The following is an 11,874-nucleotide window of genomic DNA, read 5'->3' on the forward strand; positions in this document are numbered from 1 at the left end:
AAAAAGGTCTTAAATTTAATACGAAACGTACAATAAAATAATATTCAATAAAAAATAATCAAATCCTTTAGATAAACTTTAAATTTTACTAACAGAAAGTTTTACGATTTTAAATTGAGCGCCAAACCGGAAATGGTGTATAATTCGCTATGAAAAAAAGAGAAAGGGAAAAGCGATTTACGCAGGCGTTACTGAGTCTGTCGTTTCCGGCTTTGTTGTAATCGTGACTTGTGCAGCGTATGGTGAAATATTTCCGCGCAGTTGTTTAATCGTCGATAATGTTACGTAGTTGGCCGTGATATAGTTGGAAAACACATTAACAAATCGTCGGAAGATAATAAGGGATCAACGGTGAGTAATAATCCGGCTTCTTTTTTGGCCAATCTGACATGCCCATGAAAAAAATGGGCGTGGATAAGTTTTGGAATAAAAGAGGGCCATTTGGAGCGTCATGGCGTCATCAGCCTTCGCAATCCGGCTTCCTGACGACCATCTTGTTATCGATAAATCAATATAACGCGCCTTTCCTACTATGTAAGCGTTTTCCTTGAGCAAACGATTATTCTACAGATTTATTCTGTTACGTCATTAATACAATTCGCCAGAGGAATATCAGCAACTACAGGTAAATTGTTCAGGGAACCGGTTCTTGGTAATTCGCTTTGTCTGAGCTCGTTCTTGCGCAGAATGCCATTCCCTTTTGGAGATACGATTTACGGTCGACGAAACCATACGTTTTTTACTGCTAGCATTCGACCAATCCTTAGATGATTGCAATACCAGAATTTTCTGGATATGACCGTGGAGAGCGGTTTATCAGTTACAAACACGTGTCCTTGGCTGTTGGATGATGTCTTTTTTGCATGCCAATTTCGGGCAATCGGTCAGAGGCAGCTATTAAAAATTTTGTCCATATTGAATAATATCTTGGATATTGAAGAAAAAAAAGAAAACATTACGAATTCGCCGATTTTCATAGTATTGCAGGACTAGGTTGCTTGCAGTACTGAATCAAAATGGAATCAATGGATGCGCGCCTTGTGGCGCAAGCATTGAACTACCATGGTCAACAGTTGCAGAAAGTGTGGGAAGGAGAACGCAACGAGAATGAGCTGGCCATGCTCAATCTCAAGGAACCAAATTTTGAGATCTATCAACAACGTCAAAAGACTTTGAGGTATGTATTTGATAATGATCTTAAGTAATATAATTAAATATTTTTAAATGCGATATATTTTAAATTTTTTATTTCTTTTTTAATAGTTTTGGTGATAGAGGAAAAAGGCTAAAGCTACAGCAGTTCTTAGCAAAGAAAGCAGATGCCCTTTATGATAAATCAAATTTGGAGAAAACAGTTGAACCTATTAAGCAAGAATTAGGAGATGAAGGTAAAATTTCCCTCTATATTATTATTAGAATATCCCTCTATATTATTATGCATTATATAATATGTAATTAATCAATTATATATATTGTTACAGAATTTTATGCAACAATGCCAGGCCTTGATACTTTTGTCACCATGGAAAAATCTCAACGTATTCGCAATTTTTTGGAGGTGCTTATTTATTATTTTTATGCTTTATATTAAAATAAATAATAAATATGATTAATAAATTATAAAAAAATATTTTTATTTAGAGTTTGGTCATTGGAGATGTTATTTACGCGCAAGTGATGGGTAAAAGTGCTGCTGGGCTTCTTCTGAAGGTGCTTTGCAACTGCAGCGATTGCCCCAGAGTTGTTACCGATTTAGGAGTTAAGGTATATTAAATTTTTCATATTTATAACTTGTCGATATTTTATTCAATTATTTATTGATATAACATTCGATATAATAGGCTCTAATATTGAACACGGCCACAGTGCCGGCAGTGGACAAGAAAGGTGTAACAAGAGGCTACATGGCAAATGATCTCATCTGCGTCGTAGTCAGTGAAGTTAACGTTGAAGCCGAACGAGTTGTTGCAGTTATGAACGTACCTGCCCGTGAAGGGCAAGCACCACACCCACCTATGGGACTTATCCATTCTGATGATCTTCCAGAAGCTTATAAGTAAGTAATAAAAAATCTGGATAAGTACATTTACTCCTTGTATTTATAATAATGCTTCACTAACTCTTGTAAACTGATATGTATATCACTATAGGAGATTTTATATACACAATGTAAATGGTAAAAGTGTCTTGTGATGCATCAGTAGCACTTTTGATTCAAAATTTTTATTTGAATTATGAATCGTTTTTTGATCATTTGCTTATTGCGATATACCGTGAGAGCACTTGTGCACTAACAGGAAGCAGGGAAAATTTTTTCTGACACTGGTAGTTTCGAATTTAGGATCGATATAACAGTTTCGATCGTGGTCGAAATGCATTTTCTATCGACAATGTAGTTATTTTATTTGTAACTTGTATAATACGCGAGAATACAGATTTGCATTTTTAGTGTTTCGTTTAATATTTTTCGTTAAAAGAGAAGGTAAGAAAAATGGTATGGTGGTCAAAAGAAGTTGAGATTTAACAGACGCACTGTGATACTAACAAAACAAGGTAAATTAGATTTGATTCCTCTTACACGTTTTTATGAATTTAGGTGCCAGACACTCTCAATAACGTAAAAAGTTGATAGTCAGTATGATGATGAATTTATAATGTGATACAAATGATTCAAACCTTGAGCATTGGTTGACATGGCTCTGTTGCGCACAATATTCTATCTACGTTTGTGATATGTTACTCTCAAAGCACCAGCCAAGCAATGGCGCCAAATGACATCAATGTCTTTTGAGGTTGCATTTCCAGTATGAGATGTTGAGCCTTGGGTGGCCAGAGTGAGTGCTGCAGACGGTAGGTATAATAATGATTTACTGTTGTTTGGTCTCTTATTATAAACGAATAATAAATAAAAAATAAAATGTTTAAAATCATATATTTTTTTTTTAATATATCACGAATATATTTTTATGTGATTAAACTTTTTATTTGATTTCAATACTTGTATAGCTAAAGTGTATAAATATGTCAACACGCTGTCAATGTATATTTCGTATGTATCACATTACAAAATAAAATAAAGTAAAAGTTTTTTAGATTTTTCATGAAGTTAAAGCAGAGACCAAATAACTAAAATCTTAATCGCCCGAACCTTTACCTTTAAGCCTCAAAAGAATTGCGCCTTGTCATAATAATGCCTCATTTAAACTTACAGCTTAAATTGACAAATAAAAAATATAAAAAAAATGATGTCATGTTTGAATTGACACCACAAAATGCAAAACAGGCGACAGTACTACATATAAAAAAAATATTTTTTTGGTCAACTTGGAAGATAAAATATACTCAGGCGTGGCTCCCAACCTATCCTAGGGCTATGCAATTTATTTTATCGCACCAAAAACTTATAAAAACCAAACCACCATCGATTGATGATAGGCTGTGTGCTTTTGTGTTGAGAAATCCTCTGATTACAAACATGATACAAAATACTAGAAATATACGTCTTAGCGGTACATGAAAGGTGAGAGACGAGTTTACATAATAATGAGGTTGTGTACCATTGTAAATTTATACATAAGAAATAATCTGGTAATAAAGGAAATCTACCAAACTTTCTGCAATGTATCCCCGTTTCGGACCCCTGCTGCTTGTTAACGGTACAAACGTAGATTTTGATCGACTCTAATACCATGAGGTGTCTGATAAACATTTTTATTCCAAATGGAAGAAATCTTCTTTTCTCTGAAACATCTTTGGCATTAGTGTCGTATCGTTGAATAATTCATGTAGATCGAAGGGAGAAGAATCATTACGCAGGGATAAATAAACCGATGGAGGGTGCTACACGTTAATATACGTGCAAGGAATAGCAACACAAAGGACTTGCATATTAATATGCACAAATATAGATAAGACGACGTGAAGTCGAAAAAATTGAAGGGAGAACACTAAAATCGAAAAGAAAGCTATGCCAGGAAATTAATTCAAGACTTGTGAAGATTCGGTCATCATGATTATCAAGTCTTTAGTTTTACCGTTAACGAAGTAGCTTTGGTATCCTCTTTTTGGCAAAGGTCAAAATGACTTTTACATTTTAATAATTGATTGTTTTTTTTTATGATGTAGGAAAGCGATGGACAACAAAGGACAATCTTATGAAGCGATGTTGGAGAATAGTACTGGCTTCAACAACCCGAACAACATTAAATATCTTTGCGACGTGATGGGTCTTGGACAAGAGAACCATTCCAATATGGTTGGTTTAAGGTAAAATATCAATATTTTATATTTATTTTTATAATAATATAAATATTTATGTAAATAGAAATTATAAAACAAATTATATTTTGATACATATGATTCTGAATTTTTTTTTTTTTTTTTTTTTGTTAAAGAGAAAAGTTTCCACCCAATGAATATGCATCCGAATTAAGACAGGCACAGGCTAGTAAATGGGCATTCCGAAGCGTGGCTGAAGGTATAGATCATTTCAAAGCTGGACGTCACACGGAAGCCTTCCAGTGTCTCAATAAGGCACTTACCGTAGATCCGCGAAACGTTGAAGGATTAGTGGCTCGTGGAGCATTGTAAGTTATTATTTATATAAAACATCTTGATATTTATAAAACATTATTTTAAATTGTACTTATTTTATATGTACGTATTTTTGCTCTTACAGATATGCAAATAGTGGTAGTTTCAAGAAAGCAATTGATGATTTTGAGACAGCATTGAAACTAAATCAAACTCATACGAATGCCCGTAAATACATGGCTGAGACTCTTGTTGCTCTAGGTCGAAGTTATGAAGATGAAAAGAAGTACGAAGACGCTCAAAAGGCATATGAAAATTGCTTGGCGATTGCTCCATTTCATGAAGAAGCTAGGAATTCTATTGAATACATCAAGTCTAAAACATTAACATCTTCTTTGAATCCTTTGGATACGTTCAAGAGTTTTGAAACTGAGAATGATGTCAGTGAAAATAAAAAAGAAAAGAAGAAACGTAAGAAGGAAAGGAAATTGCGTTCAAAGAAAAGGCAGAGATGGAGTTCCAGTTCTAGTTCGTCATCAAGTGGATCTTCGAGTTCCTCCAGTTCTGAATCCAGCAGTTCTTCTTCGTCTGCAAGTTCACGATCAGCATCCCGATCGCCTAGTCGCAAACGAAAACACAAGAAAGATCATCGTGGTTCACTTTCACCGCTTAGCAAACGCATGGCTCAATACAATAATCCACCAGCTGCTGCTGCCACAACTACGCATGACGTAATCGCTCCAGTATCTTATAGTTCTAATACTCGAGATAAGATGGATGATTATGAAATAAAAGTGCGGAAATTCTTAGAACAAACAAAGGATGATTCTGATTACGAAGATAAAGTAAGATATTATATATATATATGTATATGTATATATATAATTTATTTTTATCCTGTAATGATTTAAATTTTGTTATTTTTTTTTTCTTATACTTAGGTAAGAAAATTCTTAGAAGAAACTGCTAGATGGAAGAGAGAAAGAGAGAAGGAAAAGAAACATTCGGAAAGTGAGAAAATGAAGAAAAAGAAGAAGAAGGAAAAGAAAGGAAAAGACAAAGAAAAAGAGGATAAAAAAAGCAGGAAGAAGAAGAAGAAAGAAGAAAGAAAAAAACGCAAAAATAAGGACAAACTCGAGCGAGATTTAGAAGCTTTGAAGAAATCATCATTACCGGATTTAGAACAATTGGAATCAAAACTGAATGCATATTATGCAAAAGTTGAAAAAGAGACTGCTGTCCTGAAAAGGTTGGAACAGTTCGTGAACAACTTTTTGTTTTGGTTATTTATTTTCACGAAATTTTTATAATTAATTTTTTATATAGATAGTATAGATATTGGTTTTGATGTTACATTATTTTAATTTGTATTTTCTTAGCTAATTGTCCGTGGTTAATCTAATTTTTTACAGATACATGAATGGAAACGTGGGTTTTAACCTATCGTATTTTATTTATGTTTTTATATTTACTAGGTATGTAGCTCAGTATAATGACATAGCTTCCCCTCTTAGCAACGCGGAGAAGCTCGCTGAAAGTTCGCGAAGAGAGGAAGAGCTGCGCAGGGAGAAGGAAAGAGAAAGGGATGAGGCTTCAAAAGCATATCACGAACGAGAAGCTAGAATACCAATGACCGCACAGCAGCGTAAAGGTAAGGATTAAATTATAAGAAAAAAGAAATTTACATTTAATTAATTCGATTTAGATCCGTTTAATTTTATATTATTTCCAGAAATTCAGAGGAAACCACTCACGGACATATTTGAGCAAGAATCTCAACTGATTCATCCTGAACCAAAATTACCTACTCTCGATACAGCTGCATTGAATGCAAAGTGGAAAGCCGCACAGGCTGCTAGGTAAAGAAGCTTATTGTACAAATCATATTTAAAATCTATGTAATGTCATTGGGATATATGCATACGGATTATTTTTTATTTATTTAGACAAAAGGATGTTCTTCCACAAAAATGGCAAGATGTATCAGCAGAGAATAAAAAGATGCAGTCAAATGTAGATAGCGATGAGGATGATGATAATGAATTGGAAGAGAAACTGCAACGTACGGCATTGGAAAAATCTATGAATATACGGAAACAAATGCAACGTGAACTCGCGGAAAAGAGAGCAGCAGCTGCTCAGCCCATGTCTGCGCCAACTCCACCGCCATTACCCAAAGAACCGGTAAAATATCCCACGCCACAACCGCAGAACAAATTCCAATCATATAAGGATCCTTCTATATCTGCTCCTCAAACAACACCAACCAAGTTTAGTTCTAGTAACAATCTTGGTGGCAAATTCCAACCTATTGGACAAAGCGGTAATACCGGTGCTGGTCATCCACCAGAACCACCGCGTCCTCCTCCACTAGCAAAGAACCAAAATCAAGCTAAAGGTCCTAGAACAGATTCCGATAGCGAGACAGAAAGGCAACATAGACAACCATCTAAGAAACGTGAATCGAGCGGTAGAGGAGGAACCGTGACTAAGAGAATGAGCAGAGATCGTCCAGTGAAACGATCACGGAGCAGATCGCGCAGTGCCTCCAGTTCAGGTTCTTCGAGGTCTCGTTCACCCAGAAGAAGTCGTTCAAGATCATATTCGAATCGAAGATCTGGAAGTTACGAGAGAAAATACAGTCGATCTCCATCGGGCACATATAGTAGATCACGTTCTAGATCACGTTCCCGATCTTATACTAGAAGTCGCAGTCGCAGTAGATCCGGAGATAGAAGTTACTATCGCAAGAGACAATTTCGACCATATAATAATCGCGGCACTTATTATAAACCACGTTTCCAGGGTTTCAATAATCCAAACCATCGTGGTGGTGGTAACAATTTCCAAAATCGTAACCGATTCTATAATAATCAACACAACAATCGCTTTGGCAACAGACGTGGCGGTGGTTTTAATAATCGTGGTGGTGGACGCGGACGTGGTGGTAATCGTGGTGGTAGATTTTTCCACGGTAAGCAGGGCTTCCGCGATTTCCGAGATAGGCGTGACTTCAGAGATCGTCGTGCCGCTTCTCGCGATAGATACAGCGATCGTAGTTACTCTCCCGATCCGATGAGAAAAGTCGACGAAGCGAAAGAGAAGATCAACAAAATGCTCGAAGGGGGAGATGACGTTATGGAGCATCAACAAGGTAGTGGAGGATCGAATGCTCCTCCTAGTAAAAGACAAGATGGACCTTTAAGCGAAGGCGAAGAAAGGGACGACGATGACTACGAGAGGTGGGGAGAGGGCGAGGGGGGCGACACAGCTAACAAGGTTGGTTAGGTCTCTTCTGTGTAGGCTTTTGCAAAAGACTAGCCTATCTTCGTGATGACGATCATGATAATCCGGATGATAATATGAGGAATAAATAATGAGGATAATGATGATGATGATGGTGATGAGCCACACGCGCAAGAAAAACGCGACCTAGGAGCCAACTAACTCTCGTTTGTTACTAGAATGAGGTTGGACCTGTCGACGATAACCTGGAAGGCAAGGAGTACTTCATTGAGCGCATGAAGCAGCGAAGCAAGAATGTTTTAATGCAGAGAACCCTTGCTGCTAAGGTTTGGTAGAAATCCCGTTGCCGTTGCTGCTTCTTCGATTCTTCTCCTTCATCTGTGATATAGTTACTTCTTCTCAACGTTAAACATCAACCGGATCACGTGAGACATAGACCTCTTACTCTATTCTTATACCGAATATTTTCGGTATATTTAAAACAAAGTCTAGAGGGGATATATTGTAAGGAAAAACGTACAACAGTGCTAATGACGGTTGCGAGAAATGTACTTTTTTCTTTCGACTTTTTAACTTTATCAGAGTAATCGCGTAAAATACGGAATCATATCGTATGAATATAAATCGAGGCCGTTTCCCTCAATTGTTATAGTCTTGCACATGAATATTTACTTAGTAAATATTCGTGATATAATACATATAAATGTGCGTTTCTCGCACATTCATACACTTGATAATACTTGATAACTTGTTTGTACCGCGTGAAATTAATGAACATCTATAAACTTGTGATTTTCCCCTCCTTTTTTTTCTTTAATTGTTACCAAAAAAAGAAATTTTACACACCTTTCGATTCTGGTACTTATTTTCGTATCGTAGTATCTTTTCTTATTGTAACGAAGATATCGTTTATAAATAATAAGGAAGAGAAAAAAAGAAGCTTCTTCTGTGACGCGCATTTTTGAAGGGAAGTATTTGGTCGCAGTATTTGAGATATGCAAGTGGCTTTTCATTATCATTCATTGTCATGAGTAAGAATCGATAATATATTATTCGCTGTTTTAATAAGAAATGAATTCACTTCCGATTTAATATTTTTCGCGTTGATTTTAAACTTTTTAATATTGCACCTCACGTTCCGAACTTGTGCGTTTGATGAGAAAAAAAAAAAGTTGTAATCATTTACGGATATCGTTGATTCTAACAAGTAAATTTGAATCGCGAATCGCCAACGCGAAGAAGAGACTTTATTAGTAAGGAATATAGTTTTTCCCCTCACATCGATCATCCTTGGATTATTCTTCATAATTGCTATTATTTCGGACACGTTATCACAAAACCCTCCCCTCTTTATTACAAATACTTATTTTAAGGTATCATACAAATAATTTACTAGTAAGACACTTATATATGTTGTATGTAAACGAGCTGCTGTACAATTTAAAAATCCGCAAATACATAACACGAAAACTGGAAAAAAAAAATGATTATTCTTCAATGCCTATTAAATTTTACGATTGTATGCCTAAGGGTTTCTCTCATACTTATTCGCTTTCATATTTTATCTTTTTGATGCACCAGTTTCCGTTCAAAGAACATTGCTATACGCTATTAAAAGTGGTTCTCTTGTTGATAACCTAATTTGGTTATCGCTGCGTTATATTCTTGGCCGGGTATTAAAATTCGCAGACACGACAGTTATTTACATTTCTTTTCCGATATTTCGAAGAAAATGAAGTATATAAAAGTGCATTTCGTTTTAATTATTTTAAATGTTTTTCTACTCGAATATTCGAACGTGGTAACAGGAGAAGTACTTTTTAGTAAGTAACTTATTGTTAAATATTTAATTTTTCATTTGATCAAAATTAGATTTATAAATGATAGATTTTTTATTTTTATTTTTACTTTTATTTTTAATTTTTTTTTTCAAGAGCCCGAAATAATCTACGTCGAAGACATATGTAGAAAAAATGAAATTTTTAGTCAGTGCCAGGCAGATCCAAATTGCGAAAAGAATTGTGATAATGTTGATATCTGGGAATCCATGCCTTGCATTCAGACGAAAAATTGTTTAACTGGTTGTGTCTGTGACAAGGGATATATACGCGATAATAATCAAGGAATTTGTATTTTGGAAAACAGTTGCCCTAGAATTAGACATTAATTTTGAATAGAATCGTTTTAGATCGATTTGATATTGCTTAATAAAACATTTAATGTTCATATATATTAAAAATATATCAAAAAAACTAATAATTTACGTTCCTTTAATCATTATATTTTTCTTGTATACATTATTTCTTTATTAGATTAATAATTTAATTTTAATCTAATAATTTTTATAAGAGAATTATTGTTATGAAATTATTGTTTTATTTCTTTTTTGTAAAATTACAATTTGTATCAGAACGATTGTTTTATAGTAGTGTGAATAAGAGATGCGTAGACGCATTTTGGTAGAAGTTGGTGGGGGAATGTGGCGGCGCGTGATATGATAGCGTTTTGAGATGGTTCAGTTCCGCGCTGTCTCACGTGCGCGACACATTTCGAGAAACGTGGAAACATTGGTGTCATAAGTCGTGCAAAAAAAATACTTATAAGTTATCTTTCGCTCGAATTATCAGTGATATATATATTTTTTTTTATATATGCTACATATTTAAATGTATTTTTGTTCATTTTATTTTCCATTTATAAAATTTCGTTCGACGTTTCATACATTTATGCTTCTTTTCACGCGTTCTTTTTTTTATTATCCGTTAACAAACGAAATAAAGGTGCGACAGTGTGTCAAGTGTTTTTGGATATATAATCATGGATAAAAGAATCTACTGGAGCCAGCTTTAACAAACGTAAGTTTGTCACAATGTTTAAATTCATCGGCGATTGATTTATTTATTTTCTTTTTCCACTGAAAATTGATGTCAAAATGCTCGAAACGAATTCTGGTTCTTATTAAAGTTCAATTACCAGCACAGCGGTGATCGTGATTATTCTTTATCGAGCAGTCCAAAAAAGAAGCCTGCGGCCACCTCGATCGAGCATCCCTGTGGGTCCACGTCCATTGTGATTTTAATAAGCCTTATGCAAATTACAAATGAAATTGTCAGCGGCAGGCCCGCGGTCCATTCTTCGTCGTTGATGGGGACAATTAGAAGAGCTTTGTCCGGCGACCACGCGTTGTCCGGCTGCTCGCCAACTTGAGTCCCAACGAGAGGACCGCCCGCCAACCCCTAATGTTTGTATCCGGTCCCCAGGACGTTCACTTCCGATCCCAGACCGACTCCCTGCACGCTGACCAACCACTTTTTCGATTCTCCATCACCGTTGACCGTCCAAGTTAATAGGCGTGACAGACGACATAGTTTAAAAACCTACAAGATTATATATCGTTTAGAAGAAAGACCCACTTTGAAATTCACGCGAGAAATTTAACCTCTCGATCGTCATGTTCAACCATGTTTCGCTTATTTAATAAGGCAAATTCGATGCCCTCGATCGTGAAGTTGTGCTCCTTGTGGAAAAGAGAACAGGAACGTCCTTAGACACAGATCTCGATCCTTTCTTCCAATCAGTAAGAGGGGAAAGCGGCACAAGTCAGGAGACTTGCAGGGCAGAAAAGCGGAAGAGTTGGCGGGAGGAGGTTGGAAATCGAACGGAATCATGGAGGTCGATGGTTTGGGGTGGAGATAAGTTTTTACGGTAGGGTTACTAACTTACGGACTCGGCATTGTCGAGTTCCCGGTGACGGGAGGACAATGCGCGTTCGGGACACAATGCTTCACTCTGGAATCTGAAGGCAGTCTTGACTATCAACCTGCAACCACCCTTCACATCTGTGTCTACCAATACTTACCCTTCTTGCACATACCACCCTTGCTGCCTTCGCTCCGCCCGTCGTTACTTTCTCATTCTGTCATCCTTGCCTCTAAAGTCTCAAAAAAAAAAAAAGAAAGAAAAAGAGAAAAAAGAATCTCTTCGTTATCTTTAGACCTATCGAGTTTGGAACGATAACGAAATGCGTGTTTTTAATTCGATATGCAATTGTTCCGAAAACTTCTCCGTAGAGAGGAGACGAAATTTTATTTCATT

At 35.9% G+C, this 11,874-nt stretch overlaps 1 protein-coding gene across 5 annotated transcripts; it reads left to right on the forward strand.

Annotated features, from left to right (window-relative positions):
• The first annotated feature begins 183 nt into the window (after positions 1-183).
• On the forward strand, positions 184-8,615 carry LOC107998821 (tetratricopeptide repeat protein 14 homolog). Of its 5 annotated transcripts, none has more exons than XM_028667189.2 (14): positions 184-351; positions 980-1,177; positions 1,264-1,388; positions 1,482-1,558; positions 1,642-1,764; positions 1,842-2,056; positions 4,126-4,266; positions 4,395-4,586; positions 4,679-5,378; positions 5,475-5,782; positions 6,009-6,184; positions 6,239-6,392; positions 6,480-7,812; positions 7,998-8,615. In XM_028667189.2, exons 2-14 carry the CDS (start codon positions 1,017-1,019, stop codon positions 8,112-8,114), a joined length of 3,822 nt encoding a protein of 1,273 aa, XP_028522990.1. In that variant the 5' UTR covers positions 184-351; positions 980-1,016; the 3' UTR covers positions 8,115-8,615. The 5 variants fall into 5 exon arrangements, with proteins under 5 accessions (XP_028522990.1, XP_016913789.1, XP_028522992.1 ...); XM_017058300.3 differs by having other exon boundaries at positions 6,266-6,392; XM_028667191.2 differs by having other exon boundaries at positions 6,048-6,184.
• Positions 8,616-11,874: the final 3,259 nt, after the last annotated feature.

This window comes from Apis cerana, linkage group LG13 (assembly GCF_029169275.1).
Source record: "Apis cerana isolate GH-2021 linkage group LG13, AcerK_1.0, whole genome shotgun sequence".
NCBI lineage: Eukaryota > Metazoa > Arthropoda > Insecta > Hymenoptera > Apidae > Apis > Apis cerana.

Bases quoted from the DNA above. Each gene is read 5' to 3' on its own strand.
- LOC107998821 (XM_028667189.2), top strand. From the start codon at position 1,017: ATGGAATCAATGGATGCGCGCCTTGTGGCGCAAGCATTGAACTACCAT. The intron at 1,559-1,641 runs GTGCTTATTTAT...ATTTTTATTTAG, and splicing joins GTATTCGCAATTTTTTGGAG to AGTTTGGTCATTGGAGATGT. The intron at 6,185-6,238 runs GTAAGGATTAAA...AATTCGATTTAG, and splicing joins GACCGCACAGCAGCGTAAAG to ATCCGTTTAATTTTATATTA.